Below are 20,250 nucleotides of genomic sequence, written 5' to 3'. Positions count from 1 at the left end.
TGGGCAGTTCCTAAAACACCATGGATGGAAAGATTATGCCATCTCTGTGAGAATACGAACATTGAGGATGAAAATCACTTCTTCTTAGAGTGCCCTGCGTACAACCACATTAGATTTCAGTTTCAAAATCTATGTTGCAAAACTAACCTTCCTAGCCTTTTACGATGTCAAAATTATAGTGAGCTCAGAAAACTTCTCTCCAAGCTTTTTGAGTATAAGAATAAAATCTTAAATCAAACTAAATTATTCGTTTCTTTAGATCCGATAAACCACAATTTGATCTCAGTAAATATTAATCATTATCATTATCAAATAAAATTTCGGGTTATTAAAATTTATAAAAATATATATTTTTTATTTTATTAAATTTACAATTTATTTTTATAAATTAAAATATATATATATATATATATATTCTATTATAAAAAAATCATATTTTAACTATTAAATAACTTATTATTATAAAATTAATTTTAATAATTTATTATTATTATAATTAATTTTATTATAATTTGGGTCATTGAAATAATTCAAAGAGTTGATACGATTTGTTTTTCCATCGACTTTTTATCGAATTAAAGTTTCAAGGGACAAAAGATTTAAGTGGATGCCGGCCTCCGGTGCACACATTATGAAGTGCACTCTCCTGAGTGGGAGATGCTGGGTAGACCACCAAATTATGACCGGCACTTTCTTTAGCCGGAGATGCTAGGTAGACCCCCTCCCAAGTGCAATGGAGGCGCCAGCGATCATTCTCGATTGAGTCACATAGCTAAGTCATGCTCATTGATTGACTTTTCGATTGACTTATATTCACACAAAGTAATATTTTTTTTTCCATTCAACGTAGTTATATATAAAATGAATTTTTTTATAGAGTTGTTCTAAGTGTTATTTTTTGAAATACGTAGTTATATATAAAATGAATTTTTTTATAGAGTTGTTCTAAGTGTTATTTTTTGAAATTTATAGTGTGGAATTTTATTTGAAATATTTGAAGTGAAATTTTGATGGATGTTATTTAAACTAATTTTTTATTATAAATATAGATTCAACATTTTTAGAAAAATTTAAAACACTTTAATTGTGTAATAATTACCTATTAAACTTATTATATCAATAAATTTATGGTGTAGTAATTACCTATTAAACTTATTATATCAATAAATTTATACAAAGAAATTACGAAAAAAAACACTAAAAAACGAATACGATTTTTACATTCAATCCGAAGAAAAAAAACGAATAAGAAGGTAAAGACATTGAAACCCTCAATTTTTAGTGCGCAAAGTAAGCCAAGAAAGATTAAATAAAATATATTTTTTCCACCACTAGACTGAACTTAGGCCTAGGCCGGTCCCAATGTTGAACGAATTTACATTTCTTCCACCGACAACGAAGACCGTCGACTTCTCTCTGGTTGTTAGTGATCCTTAGAAGTCGTCCTCAGCCACATGAATAGATTAGTGAATACACACATTCCACGTACACAAGATAAAGGTTAGCGAAGGAGCTTGGAAAGTTCATGAGTGCGTTAAAAAGTATTTCCTCGATAACACGGAAGCAGGGGCGGCGGAGTTTGACTAGTGGCAGTCAAAAAGATTTTAGGTGCGCGGTGTCGGCATCTGGCGAAGTATCACACGTATAGTTTCCAACGATTTATTGTGTTTATCTTATGGTTTAATTCTTATCATTTGACCTGCTTTCATTGACTCCGAGTAGCCCGTATGCGCGTAGAATCTTTAAATCCATGGGAAACTTAAAAACATGGTCTATGCGTCTATTGATTAAGCCTACGATATCTGTGCAGAGTAAATCAGAATTTTGAAGAGCACTAATATTGGCACATCCTGGCATTGTAGGTTCTCCATTTTCCGTTGGCCATGACAATCCTCCCCGGGAGAGTATCATGCTCGACTCCTCTCATGACCCAAACTGTTCAACTATTCTATGGAATGGCACTTCTCTTGATGATAATTACTCTTCAGTCGCACATTTGCAAGGCAGTACAGCAATCTACATGCCACCACAATTTTAACTATACAAAAGACAGTAAGTACGAGAGAAATTTGAACAGTGTCATGACTAGGCTTATTAAAGATTCGTCCCACACAGGGTTTAACACTTCTGAGAATGGCCAAGTATATGGCCTTCTGCAATGTCGGGGAGACACAACACCCGACCAGTGCTACAATTGTTCACAACAAGCAAACACTACTCTTCGACAAAATTGTGGGAATGCCGGCGGCGGTTTAATGTGGTTTGACTTCTGCTTTTTGCGTTATGAGAACTATAGTTTCTTCGGACAATTGGATACCACTGATAATTGGTATCTTTGGAATGTATACAATGTCTCAGCTAGTCCTGATGTTTTTAATAAGGCTCTTAACAGCTTATTCAACAATTTGGTAGATGAAGCAACATCTGGATCTACATTATATGCTTCTGGAACAACTACAGACTCCTTGTTTCGAAAGATTTACGGTCTGGTCCAGTGCACCAGAGATATGTCGATAGACAACTGCACATCATGTTTGCAACAAACAATCAATTATATTTTTGCAGTTTACAGTGGAAGGCAAGGAGCACGGGGTTTGATGGGAAGCTGCACAGTTCGTTATGAAATGTATAGTTTCTTTAATTCGACTTCGTCTCCACCTCCTGCGGAAGCACCAGCTAATAGCCCAGTTGCTGATACACCACCGAATCAGACCACACCATCCAGTAATAGTACGCAGAACAACAAATCTTCAAACAATTTACCCATAATTTTGGGTGTTGCTGGAGGCTTGCTTCTGCTGTTATTGGTATGCGTGTTAACAACTAGGAGAAGACTGCAGTCTATCATATTTCGAAATCCTTCCGAAGGTATTTGCATGAAGGATCCCCCAAGTCATTATATCTCATTGTCAATATATCATACAGCTTTATTTGCTCTGTTAGACTATTGTTAAAGTTTGTTTTTTGAACACGGTTTTCACATATATTCTCTTCAGGAAATCTAATAAATGCTTGCGAGATCCAAGTTAAACAGATTCAATTTTTCTGCTTGCCCCTATATATTTATGATGAAGCTGTGTATTTTCGTTATATAGATCATGGCCAAGTCGAGGAAGACACACTAATCGGGCAGGATCGGCAAATTGCGTTTACCATGGAGGAACTGATAGCTGCTACGGAGAATTTTGATGATAAAAATAAACTTGGGGAAGGTGGATTTGGGGCCGTATACAAGGTAACAATGAATTAGAAAGCTTCTACTAGTTTATAGAATCTTAAATTATAGGCTACTCTCACCGCACCTGGCTGAATTTTTCAGGGAACTATTGAAGATGGAAAGGAAATAGCCGTGAAGAAGCTGTCCTTAAGATCTCTGCAAGGAAAGAGAGAATTTATGAATGAAGTTAAACTTGTGGCCAAAATTCAACATCGAAATCTTGTGAACCTACTAGGCTGTTGCGCAGAGGGATCAGAAAGGTTGCTTGTTTATGAGTACTTACCCAATAAAAGCCTCGATAAAATCCTATTCGGTGAGTCACTTCCGTTCTATTTTTGTATCTGAAAAAATGCATTAATGTTCCAATATATTTAGCTGGGTCATGATGATTAGTTAGCGTACTGCATCCATGAACACAGATCCAAACAAACGCAACCAGCTTGATTGGCAGAAGCGCTACAACATCATAGTGGGAGTAGCTCGCGGGCTTCTCTATCTTCACGAGGATTCTCAACTGCGGATTATTCATCGGGACATTAAAGCAAGCAATGTGTTGTTGGACGAAAAACTGAATCCTAAGATAGCAGATTTCGGGTTAGCAAGACTTTTTCCTGAAGATGAAAGTCACGTCAGCACAAGAGTTGCTGGAACTTAGTAAGATTATTACACATTGTCTAAAGCTCTTAACAATTAGTGATGGATATGTTTTAATGTGTGCTATTGATTTCAAGAGGATTGACAATTTTGCTTTTGGGTATTTACCTGCTTTGTTATGTCTTAACATTCGAGCATACAGGAATACGATTTCCTTTGCAAATAGTTTTCATTTGATCCTACTCAATTCCTAAAATTTCCCTCACTACATAATCTTCGACTTTGTAATTTGGATATGCAGCGGGTATATGGCACCAGAGTATGCTATGCAGGGGCAATTATCTGTAAAAGCAGATGCCTATAGCTTTGGCGTTCTTCTCTTGGAACTTGTTACAGGAAGAAAAAACAGTGATTATAATCTGTCACTTGATATGCAGACGCTTTTAGAATGGGTGAGATATTCTGATACTGTTCTCATTTTATGTCCAACTGAGCTTATTTACCTTATCTAGGTTATGTAATTTTGTTCCGAAAGTCATTTTTCACTGGAATTGGGCCATTATGTTTTTCAAAATATCTAATTATAAAAATGTTTAAATCAAAGATCCCAAAAAAAAAAAAATTACGCAAAATACCAAATATTTTTTTTTTCCCAAAATAATGAAACTTAATAGCATGGGTTCATCTATAAACCGTTTAGAAGAGTGTGAATTTAGAAATTTCACTACTTTTGATATATTCTGATACGATTTTTTAAAGTCGATAAAGTATCAAGATGACGATTGTTCGTGATTATTATGCAGGCGTGGAGATTATACAAACGAGGGAATATTGTGGATATGATTGATCCAGCCATAATTGAAATGTGCAACGTGGAGGAAGCATTGAGATGTATCCGTGTTGGTCTTTTGTGTACACAAGCTGACTCATCACTTCGTCCATCAATGTCTCTCATCACTTTGATGCTTTCATCTCATTCTGTGACATTGCCGGAACCCACAAAGCCTGCTTTTCTGAGATCTCATGTTTCTGAAAACAGCAAGTCCACCAGTTGTGCCTCTGGGGTTTCACAATCCGCTGCAGCTCACGCTCCTCCGTCAAACGCCGATGCTTCGATTACAGAGTTGGTACCCAGGTAACGTGCATCTTGCAATCTCTCGGCCTTAAAAATGGTACGTCTTTCAATGTCGTGAAATAAGTGGCTTCAGAGATACGGACGTGCATAATCTGTAATAATATTACTTTAGTATGCAATTGTAATAGTTAAGTGTGTGCGTTTTACAATACTTAAGTGTGTTGTCAAGCTTTTGTGAGTGGTGGGAGTGATTCTTGCCATTCTCTCCACCCTACTTTTGTTATCTGAGTATGGGAAATTGTTGTTATATTTCTTATTCAATTTTAATTCTCAAATTATAATAATATTACTTTAATATACCACTGTAACACTTAATTGTGCACTTGTCAAAGCTTTTATGAGTAGTAGGAGTGGTTGTTGTCATCCTCCCCACCGTACATGAATGTCATATAATTATTGTCCTATTTCTTTTCCAGTTTCAATTCTCAAGTTATGACATGTCTACCTACTAGCTCCCTGGTAGATTGGTGTAATGTTTTCTATGTATCTAGATTACTTTCCAAATTACTGTAATGTTTCCTATGTAACTAGATTGCTTTCAAAATTACCCTTGGTGTAATGTTTTTTATGTAACTAGAGTACTTTCAAAATCACCGTAATGTTTCTTATGTAACTCAAAATTACTGTAATGTTAGCTATGTAACTAGATTATTTTCAAAATTACTCAATCTGCGATTCCTCAATAGCACAGGCAGGCAGGAAGGTGTCGAAAAGAGCATTTACATATAAAATTAACAATAATGCAAACTTGGCACTTTCTACGGTTGAGATTTAGATTTATAACTTAATGCAATGCTGATTTGTCCTATGGTTTGCTATCGTTATTCTCCATCTTTATTCTTATAATGATATTGTTATTTTTAATTTATGACAAGCAGCACATACTGTGATATAAAATTTGACTGAATTTGAGTTAAATTAGTTTGGTTTTGATTCCTATGTCATTTGTTAAAAAATTTATCAAAATTAATATAAAATTTAATATTTTAAAAATGGAAAATCTTTAAATTATTGATACATATAAAATATTAGTTAACGTGTGTGAAATAATTATAAAAGTATATTGATGATTCCCGTGTCCACAAGTTTACGTGTGTGAAATAATTATAAAAGTATATTGATGATTCCCGTGTCCACAAGTTTTATAGATCCAGCAAAATCCTCTACAAATATCATGTTTAAAACATTAAATAACTTTTAAAATATACATTGTCATAATAACACATTTTTATTAATATTAAATAACTTTTAAGTAACGCTTTTTCATGTTTGACCAATCCAAATTAAACAGGCGTCCCTACATATTTCTATCCAGCTGTTTCCTGCTGACCTACTTAGTTCTGTTTTTATTTTACTACTTAACATAATCGTGATTCTTTCTTTAAAGTTTCAAAAGAAAGGCTCAGCCTTTCATCGGTCTCTACGGGTTAATGATTAATTGAATATCTAGGTGCATTTCTAGTCAAGAAATAGCTAGGTGGTTTTTATTATTATGCCACTACAAGTGACATATAGTATTCACGTATAGTATTCACATTTTGGTATTAGTTGGTCTATGTAAAAAATTTCAAATTTTTTTTATGCATTTCCAAAATTAAATATTTGTTTTAAGGACTTTTTCTTATGCATTCCCAAGGTTAAACATTGGTTTTAAGTCGTTAGTACATAAAATTTCGCTGAAGTATTCGCCGTCGCCATCACCAAGACTCCAATGACCGAGGAATATGTCACCTTGTTGCTCTTTCGTCCCTCTATCTTGTCATACGAGCTATGAAACTATATGTTATGATGCTCCTCCATAACTGTTGTTTGGTTGTTACCATCACCCGTTCAGATAATCCAAATGTGTCAAGTACCTAAACTGATACGATGCCCGTCAATTCATCTAGTATCCTTCTCTGCAACTGTAACCAAAGTCAGACTGGATGGATAGTGGCTTCTTCAGATGTTGGTAAAGGGTGGTGATTCCACCGAGGGTCTATAATTTCTCGAAAGTCAGACTTCAAGGATAGGGGCTTCTTTGGACGTCGAGAATGTTATGTTGGTAAGGGCCGGTGATGAGCATGAGTTGTCGAGCTTGAGGAATTCCACTTAGCATTAAGAAGTTTATTTAAATTGGTCGAGTTCTGGACATCCAACTGCTTTGCCTGCAGTCTCAGCTTCTCCAACGTGTTCATATTAACTCTAAGTACAATTCTCAAATTCGAAAGTAATGAATGATTTTGTGGGTTTTGGCTAATTTATGGGTTTTCAGTTTGTTGGGTATTGGGTTTTATAGTTAGTGGATTTTACATTTAGTGGGGTGTGTAGAAAGCCTATCCCGCTAACACACTGAACTTAACCCTATCCATCCAGAACTCAACGAGGAGAATTAACGAGGCAGACAATTCTCTTCACCGGGTAGTTTAATTCCACTAGCTGGACCATGGCCATCTGATTGTTTTCTGTTGGGGAGGTAAGATCTGGGCCAAGCAGGCAAGACAGGGAATCCACGTCTCCTGCATCACTGTTCTGTTGTTGGGAAATGAAGGGATGAATGTTGTTCAAAATTGGAAAGATAATCTTTCATGAGATCTAGTTATCATAAATTTGAACAATGACAGGGCTGCCTGGAACTGACCATTGTTCTTTGCGGCTAGGGGCTTCTTCAATTCTGTATTCACAACTTTCTGAACATGAACATCCATCGACCATATCAATATAATCAAAATTTGTGTCTTCTAAGGGTCTACAATGAACGAAAATTACTTCCCTGGGGCCTGTACAATGTTCATGGGATGAACTTGGCATAAAAAATGTCTTGTGCTTTTATTTATTGCAGTGATCGTAGTTATCATATACAAGAAGGCCTTCAAAATCGATGACCAACCTGCCACTGCTTTGCTTCAAATTAAGTACAAGGTCAAACTCGCCCTCATCTCCTTCATTGTCATCAGCAGGGTCGAAAATGGGAACACTGTCAAAATGCACCTATAGAGTTTTATCAATGTTTGGGTCAAATTCCCAATGCAAGTCTGACTTGATATAATCATGAATTCTGCATGCAACTTTGTAACTCCTCTTTGTTGGGTCTCAATGTCTGCTCGTGTTCAAACCTGGGTCTTTATCGTGGTGATGCCCCATCTCGACCACTAGACCGAAGCCCAACAGACCAAGTCTTTTTTAACAGAGTAGGGGTTATGAATTACTGGAATATAGGTTGGAATATGGTCGCTTTCTCTTGCTTTATTTCCAATAGAATATTTTTGCAGTAAATATTTAACTCTGCATAAGTCTTTGGAAGAATGTCGTTCAGCTGAGTCAAGAATCTGTTCTAAATGGTTCTTAATGAGCATTTGTGTTATTCAGCTGAGTCAATAATCTGTTCTAAATGGTTGTTAATGAACATTTGCTTTTTGTTGTTGTGGTAATTGCTTTATCGTGGTTGTTAATGAACATTTTCTTTTTGCTGTTGTGGTAATTGTTTACATGCTTTTGGAGTTTGAAGTTGGCCAGGCATGAGATGGGTATTTTTTTGGTTTTCTCAACAACTGGAGATCCATGGTATGGTAGTATTTATGCTTGATTCATAGCTCTGGGGACTTGCAGAGATTGTCTTGAAGCATTATTTGTGTATCTTCTATTATTATTGGTTATTAGTATCTTCTATTGGTAACTACTTGTGATTTATGTTGACTTATTCTCCTTCTTTATGTTGTTGGCTTTCATCAAGTAATTACCAAGACTGCCGTTCAGCTCAGTCAAGAATCTATTCTAAATGGTTCTTAATGAGCATTTGTGTTATTCGGCTAAGTTAATAATCTATTCTAAATGGTTGTTAATGAACATTTGCTTTTTGATGTTGTGGTAATTGCTTTCTCTGGTGGCTTGTTCTATAAAGCTCCAAAGTTGAGTATGTTGCAAGGTTTGCAATGCTTCTGCCTACTCGATGAAATCAATACAAGTCTTCTACTTAGAAGGATGCTTTTGGAGTTGGCCATGCATGAGATGGGTATTTTTTTGGTTTTCTCAACAACTGTAGATCCATGGTATGGTAGTATTTATGCCGATGAAATCAATACAAGTCTTCAACTTAGAAGGATGCTTTTGGAGTTGGCCATGCATGAGATGGGTATTTTTTTGGTTTTCTCAACAACTGTAGATCCATGGTATGGTAGTATTTATGCTTGAATCATAGCTCTGGGGCCTTGTAGAGATTGTCTTGAAGCATTATTTGTGTATCTTCTATTATTATTGGTTATTAGTATCTTCTATTGGTAACTACTTGTGATTTATGTTCACTTCTTTTCCTTCTTTATGTTGTTTCCTTTCATCAAGTAATTACCAAATTAAGTAATTACTACTTCTTTCCCTTTGTAATGTTGTTTCAAACTGGATTAAATTGATCTTTACTTTCTATTATTTCCTCTTGAATTTCCTTTAGTGAGAACAAAGGGATTCTTTTGTTTATTACCTCTGTGAGTAGACAGAGGGTTGGTTTCTATTGCACTTCTCAAGCACATGCTCCTGGGCAGATCTTTCCTTTGACTGGTAACTACTTTTGATTCATGTTCACTTCTTTTCCTTATTTATTATGTTGCCTTTCATCATAATTCCAGATCATAATTCCAATTCAAATTCAATATAGTTTATAGTTTAGCTTCTACTATGAAACCAATCAACATATTGCATCCTTACAAAATTCACATTGCGATTATTATGTTGACTTTCATCATAATTCCAATTCAAATTCAATATAGTTTATAGTTTATATTTTACTATGAAACCAATCAACATATTGCATCCTTACAAAATTCACATTGCGATTATTATGTTGACTTTCATCATAATTCTAGATCATAATTCCAATTCAAATTCAACTACCCAGCAGAGGGAACAAACAAGAACATGTCCCAAACAGAAATGAATGCAGCAATGAACAAGGCGCACGATACTCAAGCTAAACAAACCATAAACCCCGCTTCCACCTGCCGAACTAGTACTCATATGCTGTCAACAGGTCACTGCATATAGCCCCCACGCATACTTAAAAAATTCACATTGCGATGTGGTTACAAAAATTAATTCATGCCACCCCTATGCTTGATGGCCTCCATTTCTTGCATTGTCGAGAATTGTTGAGTCTCCTGCCTGACCCAAGTATGGTGGACTACCCAAGATTGGTTGATTAGGATGTGCTTGAATGTTACCATATCCTTGACTCCAATTTGCTCCCTGTAGTCATGGAGGGACTGAGTAACCCAAGTGTCCACTTGTGTTACTAACCCCAGCACTGGGTGCAAGTGTCATATAAACACAGTTAGGATTTAAACCTACATTGGCGGGGGTATATGAGGTGGGCCGAACCCCTGGATGATAGCGAGGGACTTGGATGTTAATCAACTCTTGGTATGATGGTGTGTTCTCTGCAATGTGGTCGAGCATATTGGACATCATCCTATTTGCCTCAAACTAGCTTGGACCATAGACTTCCCTGCTTGTCACCCGTCCTCATCTTTCTAACACTTCTTGAACCTTTCTTGCCTCCCTCTCTTACCTTTCCAATTTTTTTTGATGTTCCTTATCTTCCCTTGCTTTTTGTCTTTCCATCCTTTCCTTTGTTTGAGTTTCTGTTGCTGCAATCCTTGCAACTCTCTTGTCCTTGGCCAACTCCTTCTTTATCTTTTTAGTTTCATGAATTTCATTTTTTTTTACATTCAAACTCAAACAATAAATTCATATAATCTTCAGACGTGAGCAACTGTGAACTCCTCCCCAAATGAAGACAATCTGCAGTTGAGTGCCTTGATGAGGACTTCACTCTCTCTGCTGGTAGCTTTAGGAATGCACCAAGTAATCTGCAATTTGCCCCATGCTCCCTAGGATCTGACACTTGGATTTTAGCCTCTGGTACAACTGATTGGCCCCCATTATTGTCTTCTTTAGGTACCTCATGTTGAACATGCTCCTCTTCTAGTGAACCATTGTCCACAAAGTAATGAACAAGTTCGGTGTTCAACTCTGATGGTTGTGAAGGTATGTCCATGCTTTCCCCACTAGTGGTAGACACATTATGTGGGTTAATATTCATCATGGCCTCTACCAACCATGATGGTGGGCTTACCTGGGTTGGCATGCTCAATTGTTCATTGTTTAATCCTGTTGCATTATAATTTGAAATCAAGTTTGCATTTTCATTCGCTTCATCAACTGCCTCATATGGAATATCACGTGTAGAATTGGCATGTGGTTCAGTGGGTGTGATAGCCTCCATGACATTGACAATTAGTTCATGACTGAACTATGTCTCATTTGCATGTTCATTATCATCACCACATAAGTTCCCTTCATAAAGGAACATTATACCTTCAGTAGCAGCAACATCTTCTTGGGCATCAACATGGTCTTCTAAGTTATCTGCTTCTTGACCTTCCACATAAAATGCTTGGCTACAACAAGTATCAACCATGAGAGCATCAACATTAAGTGGCCATATACCAGTGCTCCTAAATCCAAGCTTGATATTAGAAGGTGTGAGATCCCTTTTTAATGCTTTACTTGCAAGCTCAGCTAGCTCAAACCTCTTTACTTCCACTATTCCAGGATTCTTTGCCATCCACGAAACTCACTCAATCCTGAAATAATTATTGAAAGGCCCAAACACGCTGACATCAAGGGGTTGCAATCTGTGAGTGGTATGAGCCGACAACATTAACAGGTCAATGCCAAAATTATTTGCCTCCTCAATTGTCTGCAAAGCCATGTGGCTTCCATGGCCATCTAAAATCAGTAGGTGTCTGTTTTCAGGTGAGACACCACCTGGTACAAATGAAACAAAATGACAAAGCCAATTCAAGAATAGTTCTTTTGTCATCCATGCATGGGGATGTGCTACCATGCATGCACCTGGTTCACAGTTCTGTATATAGTTTTTTAGTAGTGTTTTACCTTTGAATAGGTAAAATCTTAGGATTGAAGAACCAATTGAATTGACACAAGAAAGTATAGTGATCCACTCCCTGCTCTTAGGAAAAATCTTAGGCACATTTCTACTCCCTCGTTTGGCAATTACCCACATACCACAATTCCTTCCTGCGTGTGAGGCTGTTTCATTATAGTTCCATATATGGTCTAGAGCATATGAGTGTTGCTCATATGCAATAGAAAGAATGTTATAGAACTTGGACACAATTGCAAGGTGTAGATTTAAAGCCCTGTCTCTGTCAAGGCCCTCAGCTATATGTAACACAAGGTCTAGATGCCTTTTTTAAAATCCACTCCACCATGATTTACCAGGAAACCCATCTTTGAAGGGGTTTGGCCTCCCCTGACAGATTTGAGCTACTATGGATTTAAGTTGTATAATCTCTAACCCATGTCCCAATTGGGCCATCTCCTTACACCACTTAACCACCTCGACCTCATCCTCTTCAGTCAACCATAACAAGCCCTCTACACTTTGTATTAGTCAACCCATTTATCCAATAATGTATGTTAGAGGCAGCAATACCATGTTTTTTTACGGAGGCACAGATTGAATGTCCATTAAACTTGATGTCATCAATTGCAGCTAGCATGCCTTGCTTTGTCCAGCCTCTAATGGCACTGATTTTCTTTGTTGAACTTGTACCTTACACTATGGTTTAAGGCGGCTCTATGGTTGATGGAGGGATAGCATGAATCCTAAGATAGCAGACTTCAGCTTAGCAAGACTATTTCTTGAAGATGAGAGCCACATCAACATAAGAGTTGCTGGAACTTAGTAAGATTATTACACATTGTCTAAAGCTATTAACAATTAGTGATGGATATGTTTTAATGTGTGCTATTGATTTCAAGAGGATTGACAGTATCGTATGAAAATTTTGCTTTTGGGTATTTACCTGCTTTTTTATGTTTTAACATTCGAGCATACAATAATATGATTTCCTTTGCAAATAGTTTTCACTTGATCCTCACTCAATTCCTAAAATTTCCCTCACTACATAATCTTCGACTTTGTAATTTGGATATGCAGCGGGTATATGGCACCAGAGTATGTTATGCAGGGGCCATTATCTGTAAAAGCAGATGTCTATAGCTTTGGCATTCTTCTCTTGGAACTTATTACAGGAAGAAAAAACAATGATAATAATCTGTCACTTGATATGCAGACGCTTTTAGAATGGGTGAGATATTTTGATATTGTTCTCATTTTGTGTCCAACCGAACTTATTTACCTTATCTAGGTTATGTAATTTTGTTCCAAAAGTCATTTTTCACTGGAATTGGGCCATTATGTTTTTCAAAACATCTAATTATAAAAATGTTTAAATCAAAGATCCCTACAACACCCAAAAAAAATTACCCAAAATACTGAAACTTAATAGCATGGATTCATCTATAAACCGTTTAGAAGAGTGTGAATTTAGAAATTTCACTATTGATATATTTTGATACGATTTTTTAAAGTCGATAAAGTATCAAGATGACGATTGTTCGTGATTATTATGCAGGCGTGGAGATTATACAAACGAGGGAATATTGTGGATATGATTGATCCAACCATAATTGAAATGTGCAACGTGGAGGAAGCATTGAGATGCGTTCATGTTGGTCTTTTATGTACACAAGCTGACTCATCACTTCATCCATCAATGTCTCTCATCACTTTGATGCTTTCATCTCATTCAATGACATTGCCGGATCCCACAAAGCTTGCTTTTCTGAGATCTCATGTTTCTGAAAACAACAAGTCCACCAGTTGTGGCTCCGGGGTTTCACAATCTGCTGCATCTCACGCTCCTCCATCAAACACTGATGCTTCGATTACAGAGTTGGTACCCAGGTAACGCACAACTTGCAATCTCTCGGCCTTAAAAATGGTACGTCTTTCAATGGTTCAGAGATACGGACTTGCAATTGTAATAGTTAAGTGTGTACGTTTTACAATAGTTAAGTGTGTTGTCAAGCTTTTGTGAGTGGTGGGAGTGATTCTTGTCATTCTCTCCACCCTACTTTGGTTATCTGAGTATGGAAAATTGTTGTTATGTTTCTTATTCAATTTTAATTCTCAAATTATAATAATATTACTTTAATATACCACTGTAACACTTAATTGTGCACTTGTCAAAGCATCTATGAGCAATAGGAGTGGTTGTTGTCATCCTCTCCACCATACCTTGAGTGTCATAAATTATTGTCCTATTTCTTTTTCAGTTTCAATTCTCAAGTTATGACATGTCTACCTACTAGCTCCCTGGTAGCTTGGTGTAATGTTTTCTATGTAACTAGATTACTTTCCAAATTACTATAATGTTTCCTATGTGACTAGATTGCTTTCAAAATTATGCTTGGTGTAATGTTTTCTATGCAACTAGATTACTTTCAAAATCACTGTAATGTTTCCTATGTAACTCAAAATTACTGTAATGTTCACTATGTAACCAGATTATTTTCAAAATTACTCAATCTGCAATTCCTCAAGAGCACAGGCAGGAAGGTGTCGAAAAGAGCATTTACATAATGCAATGTTGATTTGTCCTATGGTTTGCTATCGTTATTCTGAATATTTATTCTTTACTGATAATGATATTGTTATTTTTAATTTATGACAAGCAACACATATTATGATATAGAATTTGAGTTAAATTAGTTTGGTTTTGATTCCTATGTTATTTGTTAAAAAAATTATCAAAATTGATATAAAATTTAATATTTTAAAAATTGAAAATCTTTAAATCATTGATACATATAAAATATTAGTTAATGCGTGAAATAGTTATAAAAGTATATTGATGATTCTCCGTGTCTACAAGTTTTATAGATCCCGTAAAATCCTCTACACATATCATGTTTAAAATATTAAATAACTTTTAAGATATGCATTTTCATAATAGTATTTTTTTTAATATTAAATAACTCTTAAGTAACGCTTTTTCATGATTGACCAATCCAAATTAAACACGTGTCCCTACATATTTCTACCTCTAAATTTCCAACCAATCTCATTCGATGGGAAAACGTTTTTGTTGTGTTTTTATTTTACTACTTAAAAGAATTGTGATTCTTTTTTCAAAGTTTCAAAATAAGTGCTTAGCGTTACCTCTGTCTCTATCGATTAATGCTTAATTGAATATTTCGCTGCATGTCTAGTGAAGAAATTATTGAGATTAAACATAAGGATAGTATGCTTAAGGTAACTGTGTAATCCCTCTATGTACTTTAACAATGTGTCTTATGATTGCAAATATATACATAACATTAGAGACATTTTTTTTTAATTCTTTGGCGTAATCTTGCACATTTTGACCTTTAAGTTGTTTAAAGCTCTGCCAATTCATGATGGCTTTCTGCATATAAGTTAGAGGGTAGAATTGTCTTTTAATTGCAACAATGAAATCAAACCAAGAAATTGATAAAAAACCAATAGTGTAAACTATCTTCCATTTCATTAAGCAAATATGATATTACATATATACAGCAGTGTTTTCTCATGATAGGAAAACTATCTTGGACACACAATCTATTGGTTGAAAGAATATCTTAATCACACACAAATCTAGGAACATAGTTAGGAACAGACTTCTCTAGTTAGAAAGAATCACAACTTAGACAAGTAGGAATTACATATTCCAACAAAAATTGAGATCTTACTGTGTTTTTTTATCTCCTCTTGTGTCTTTGATTCCCACCATAATAGTGTTGCACCCTCTAGCCTTAAGGAAGCTAATTGAATCTTTATCTCATCCTCTTGAAGGTTTTGAATTCTGCAATAGACCTCCAACTGATGAACCCAATTGTCAAGCTTCTCTGCATTCACTTCACCATTATACATGGGCAGTTCAAATTTAACATCAATTTTTAATAAGGGTGATTTACTAGTTCCTTTTGAGATATGTTGATGAGTATGAGTAAGGGTTGTGTTAGTGGAAGAGGGTGAAGATGCTTGTGAAGAAGAAGATGAAGAAGGTGGTGGAGAGGGTGGAGCTTTACCTCCATTTTCGTTACCTCCTCCTGAAGAACCTTCTCCTTTGGGAGGTTTGGAGCTTTCACCTTGCAGTCCAGTATTCCTCTCTTCATAGAGAACCTTCACCATCTCTATCATATCAAAGAAAGCCTTCATGAAGACCTTCTCATCGTCTGTCATGTTTGCAGGCTCTCCTTCATGAGACATGCTCACTGGAGTCTCCACTGCAACTTGAAGAAGAACTGGTGGTGGAGATTGTGGCAACCTTTCCCTCCTTCCCCTTGACCCAACTTCAGGGCTTTCAACCAGATTCCCTTCTCCTCTCTTGCGTTTTAACCTTGTAACCATGACATTCACTTGCAAACAGTTAAATCCTTCTTGCACAAATAAAACTAAGAGCTCTGATACCAAACTTGATCTGATTGGGAAAAATAGTTTTCTGTGCTAAAATTTCTTTCCAGGTTATATTAAAAATTCTTGAGGATTTATGAAATTATTTGCAAGTTTAGACATGGGGTTTTGAGTGTTTTTATGTATTTTTTATGTGCAAATTAACATAAAAAAATGACTTGACAACAACATATAATGGACATAAACATCACCATAAATAGTATCACAATAGCACATGATGAAGGAGTTCATGCCTCCTAGGCTATGTCTCCTTGGTCCAGCTTCCAATGGCTTGACCCTCTTTATTATGCTCAAAAGTGTGAATACATTAGCTTACAATGATCACAAAGATCTAAAACATGTTCCAATGGCTCCAGAATGCCCAAAAATGCCTTTGTAGCCTCTTTTTGCTCCTGATTTGGTAAAAAACTGAAGAAGTTATGGTATTTACAAATCTTCTACTAATCGCACCGAAAATTCTCCAAAATTTGGCACCATCCTATAATTTTTCCCCAAAATGCGCTAACAGAGTGACAATTTCGCCAAAAATCGATCGAAATTATCAGACACTTTAAATGACTGCTAACGCCTAAATTCCAAAAATCGTGGCCACGTGGGGGGGCATGTTCCTCGAGCTAAGGCCAACGACCCACCCCCCGATGGCCGGGCCCCCTCATTGCTCTCTGCTGGTGGTCATGTGTTGGTAGTGCAACCAAGGTTCGCCCCCCCATGGGCTGGCCATAACCCCAAACGACACACATGTAATATTAAAGATAACCCAAGTTCCATGTAGTTAAGAAACTTTGCAATGGTGTATTGACGGAGGCATTAGACTAGTGTTGGGAGGTCACAAGTTCGACCCTCGCTGCCTCCACCCATACTCAACCAAAAATTTTGGTGGCCTCCAGGGCTGCCATGTGGCGGCCTCCAGTTGGGTCACGTGTCTGCCCGTGGTTGGCCATCAACCACCAATAAAGTTACGCAAAATTACACCCATAGAAATGTGCCACTTGGCACATTGTGATTCACCGAAAAATGTTGACTATTCAACCTACCACTTACACCTGCCTAGTTAGCACCGCATCAGCAGTACAGACTGCTAAATGGGCGGTCAATTGTTTTTTAAAAATGGCTTGTTTGGGAAAGTGAACAGAACATGGGTCCGGGATCATACGGTGTTTATTTCGTGTGAAACAAGTTGCATCAGATTCAGAATGACGAGCACTATGCGGTCGTCCTAGTTCCACACCAATTCGATAAATTTTGATTTTGAGCTATTCTTTTAGCACCTTATCAATGAGGTCAATGATTGGGGCTATTTTGAGGCCTAGAACGGAGATACCTACCTACAATGGCATCTTGGAACCAGAAAAATTAATAGATTGGATTAATGCTTTAGATAAGAATTTTGAGCACGAGGAGGTAGATGAAGACACATGTGAAGTTTGTTATTACTAGATTGAAATGACAAAGCCAAGATCAAAAGCTGGAGCATAATGGTGGTGAATTTGAAGGGTGATTTTTTTCTCAAAGATTACTAGTTGTCTTTATTCAGGAAAATGAAAAACTTGAAACAAAGGTCATTGATTGTTAAAGAGTATACTGAAGAATTTTACAAGGTGGCTATTAGAGTAGGATACATTGAGGAAACACTTGAAAATGTTTCTAGATATATCAATGGGCTACGGTTCGGGATTCAAGATGAGTTTAGCCTATTTTCACCCAGAACTGTAGAAGATACTTACCAATTTTCCTTGAGGGCATAGGAAAAATTTGCTAGAAAGAAAAGCCAAAGGAATAGAGGAAGGAGTCGTGTAAGGGGAAGAGGAAAAATCTCTACCGGGAGAAAATTCAGCCTCCAAAGGAAGGCAAAGGTAGTTCAAACAGGCGACCATCAAGAGGAGGTGAATAAAGAGGAATAAGGCCTTTCTCAAGAGGACGTGGTCGAGGCAAAGGCTACCAAGTTCAATGTTACAAATGTGGGGAATTAGGACATATTGTTGGTGGAATTATATGTATTCTAATTCCAACATTTAATCATTGAATATAGGATTATGAGACTTAGATATGCAAGCACAATAAATGCAGGATTAGAGCCTATTCTAGCTTATGCTAACAATTAAAACTAGAAAGAACTATTCACTAAGGATTATCACTTGTCACTGGACTGTAGGACTCTAATGCTTATTAGGTTCTGAACCATAATATTTTATTAAAAATTTTAATGTGTTTTTTTATATATGTAGCTTATTAGGTCTTGAGACTTTAGTGGTTTTAATCCTATAGTGATGAAAACCCATTAAACATGTTGCAGAAAAGTAAATTGCAAAAAAGTAAATTCCAACAACTATAAGAAAAAGCGTGCGAGACAAGTAAAGAAAACAAGACAATAAACTACAAGAAATGCTTTAAAAAACTATCAAAAATACATTTTAAACAGGGTTAGAGATGATTGTAGGTTCTTATTCGTTGTAGGAATATTTTACCAAGTAGTTGTAAAGCTCTAATCAATTAAAGAATCCTAAACTGCAAATAACATATTCTTTAATACCATGTTCTAGTAGAGAACCTAATATCAAATTAAGTACATAAAGGCTGGAATTTGAAATTCTGAATAAGTACTGAATTAAGTACACAAATTTTGTAGGTTGAAATTCTGAATATTAAAACGTGTTAAGAAACCAATTTGAATTTGTTTGACTCTTAAGCCTAAGAAAAATCATTTTGAATTTGGTCATAATGCATTCTACTTAATAGATCTGAAAATGGAGCAATAAACCTAACACTATGTGAAATACAAATTTAATGAAAAATTGAAAAGAAACATCAAATAAAATATGAAATCAAATGTTGAAAACAAGATCTAATCCTACACAAAGAAGAATCAATGGAATGCAATTCACTTCTTAAGCCTAAAGAGAAGTACTACAAACTAAATTGAAAGCATGAAAGTGAATAGATCTGTGTTTTATCTAACATAAATTCTTTGCAAAATAAAACTAAATTTCTAGATTTAAGACTAATTTACAAAACAATTGAGGCATAGAAACATTTACCCACACTAAGGGGCCCTTCTAGGAGGTTAGTGTTGCTAAGAAAATCTCAGATCAAGCTAAGAAGATGTACCACAATTTAGCAACCATCAATTCTTTATTCAAGTCAAAAACCCTATTACAAATCAGCTCTCTAAATCTCTCCAAAAACTAATCATTGATCTCCTCTATTACAATAATGAAAAACCTCATTTATTCTTCCCTTTGAGGCTTTATTTATACATAAAATCCATTTAGGAAGGATAAGATCCAATGACCTAAACTCGGGAAACGAATTTACAACTTTAGAGGAAAATCTCTGAACTCTAATTTTTGTGTAATTTTATACAAATTGGCATTAAAGAACTAACCATATCTTCTCAACCATGATTTATTTTGGGGATTTGTTTCTATGGAGCTTAACTTGTTATATTTCAACGAAAAAAATCTCTAGAAATTTCCTTATTCAATTCCATGACCTCAGAAATTGTGCGTGAAGTTGATTGTTTAGATACTTTTGCCAATTTGGGTTTTGTAGAATTTTTTTACAAAGTGGCTTCAATGAACTAGCTGTAAATTTCAAACCGTATCGAATTTTCATATATCCACGTAAATTTTTATGTTTTACAAAAACCCATTTTCCATATTCTTGATATTCACCACCATATGCACGAAAATCGAGGCAGAACATGGAAGTTTAAACAATGTTACCTATTTGTGGTTGTAGCATAAATAATGTGCTAGGATCCCACACTTGTGAGATGGGTATATTCCAAGGCTTGTAACAACATATGAGGCCCATGTAGAACATAATTTACTATGCTGGAGAAAAGAAAAACATATTTTATAATTTTGAATTTTTTCCCTTCATTCGTGCAAGTGGAGGATTAAGTACCGAACTACTGAACTGATACAAAGATAGATATTTTCGTAGTGGAACATTCTCCTTGGCCAC

General features: G+C 35.9%; 1 protein-coding gene and 1 pseudogene across 1 annotated transcript; both read left to right on the top strand.

Moving 5' to 3' along the window:
- The first annotated feature begins 1,731 nt into the window (after positions 1-1,731).
- Positions 1,732-5,243, top strand: LOC149199061 (cysteine-rich receptor-like protein kinase 10). The gene is made up of 6 exons (XM_089400448.1): positions 1,732-2,868; positions 3,096-3,235; positions 3,320-3,530; positions 3,637-3,871; positions 4,113-4,263; positions 4,615-5,243. The coding sequence occupies exons 1-6, from the start codon at positions 1,884-1,886 to the stop codon at positions 4,948-4,950; spliced, it is 2,058 nt and encodes a 685-aa protein (XP_089256574.1). The 5' UTR covers positions 1,732-1,883; the 3' UTR covers positions 4,951-5,243.
- Positions 5,244-12,949: 7,706 nt separating this feature from the next.
- LOC149199060 (cysteine-rich receptor-like protein kinase 6 pseudogene) lies at positions 12,950-13,756 on the top strand (annotated as a pseudogene).
- The last annotated feature ends 6,494 nt before the right edge of the window (positions 13,757-20,250 follow it).

Source organism: Pinus tabuliformis, chromosome 2_1 (assembly GCF_031772625.1).
Source record: "Pinus tabuliformis cultivar Carrire ecotype Pingquan chromosome 2_1, CPIR1, whole genome shotgun sequence".
Classification (NCBI taxonomy): Eukaryota; Viridiplantae; Streptophyta; class Pinopsida; order Pinales; family Pinaceae; genus Pinus; species Pinus tabuliformis.
Note: the sequence above shows the minus strand (reverse complement) of the source record. Positions and strands in the feature narration are given on the sequence as shown.

What these genes read in the sequence shown, in the direction of transcription:
- LOC149199061 (XM_089400448.1), top strand. Translation starts at nt 1,884, where the DNA reads ATGACAATCCTCCCCGGGAGAGTATCATGCTCGACTCCTCTCATGACC. An exon ending in ACAAGAGTTGCTGGAACTTA is followed by an intron (nt 3,872 to 4,112) that starts GTAAGATTATTA and finishes TTGGATATGCAG; the next exon opens with CGGGTATATGGCACCAGAGT. An exon ending in TGCAGACGCTTTTAGAATGG is followed by an intron (nt 4,264 to 4,614) that starts GTGAGATATTCT and finishes ATTATTATGCAG; the next exon opens with GCGTGGAGATTATACAAACG.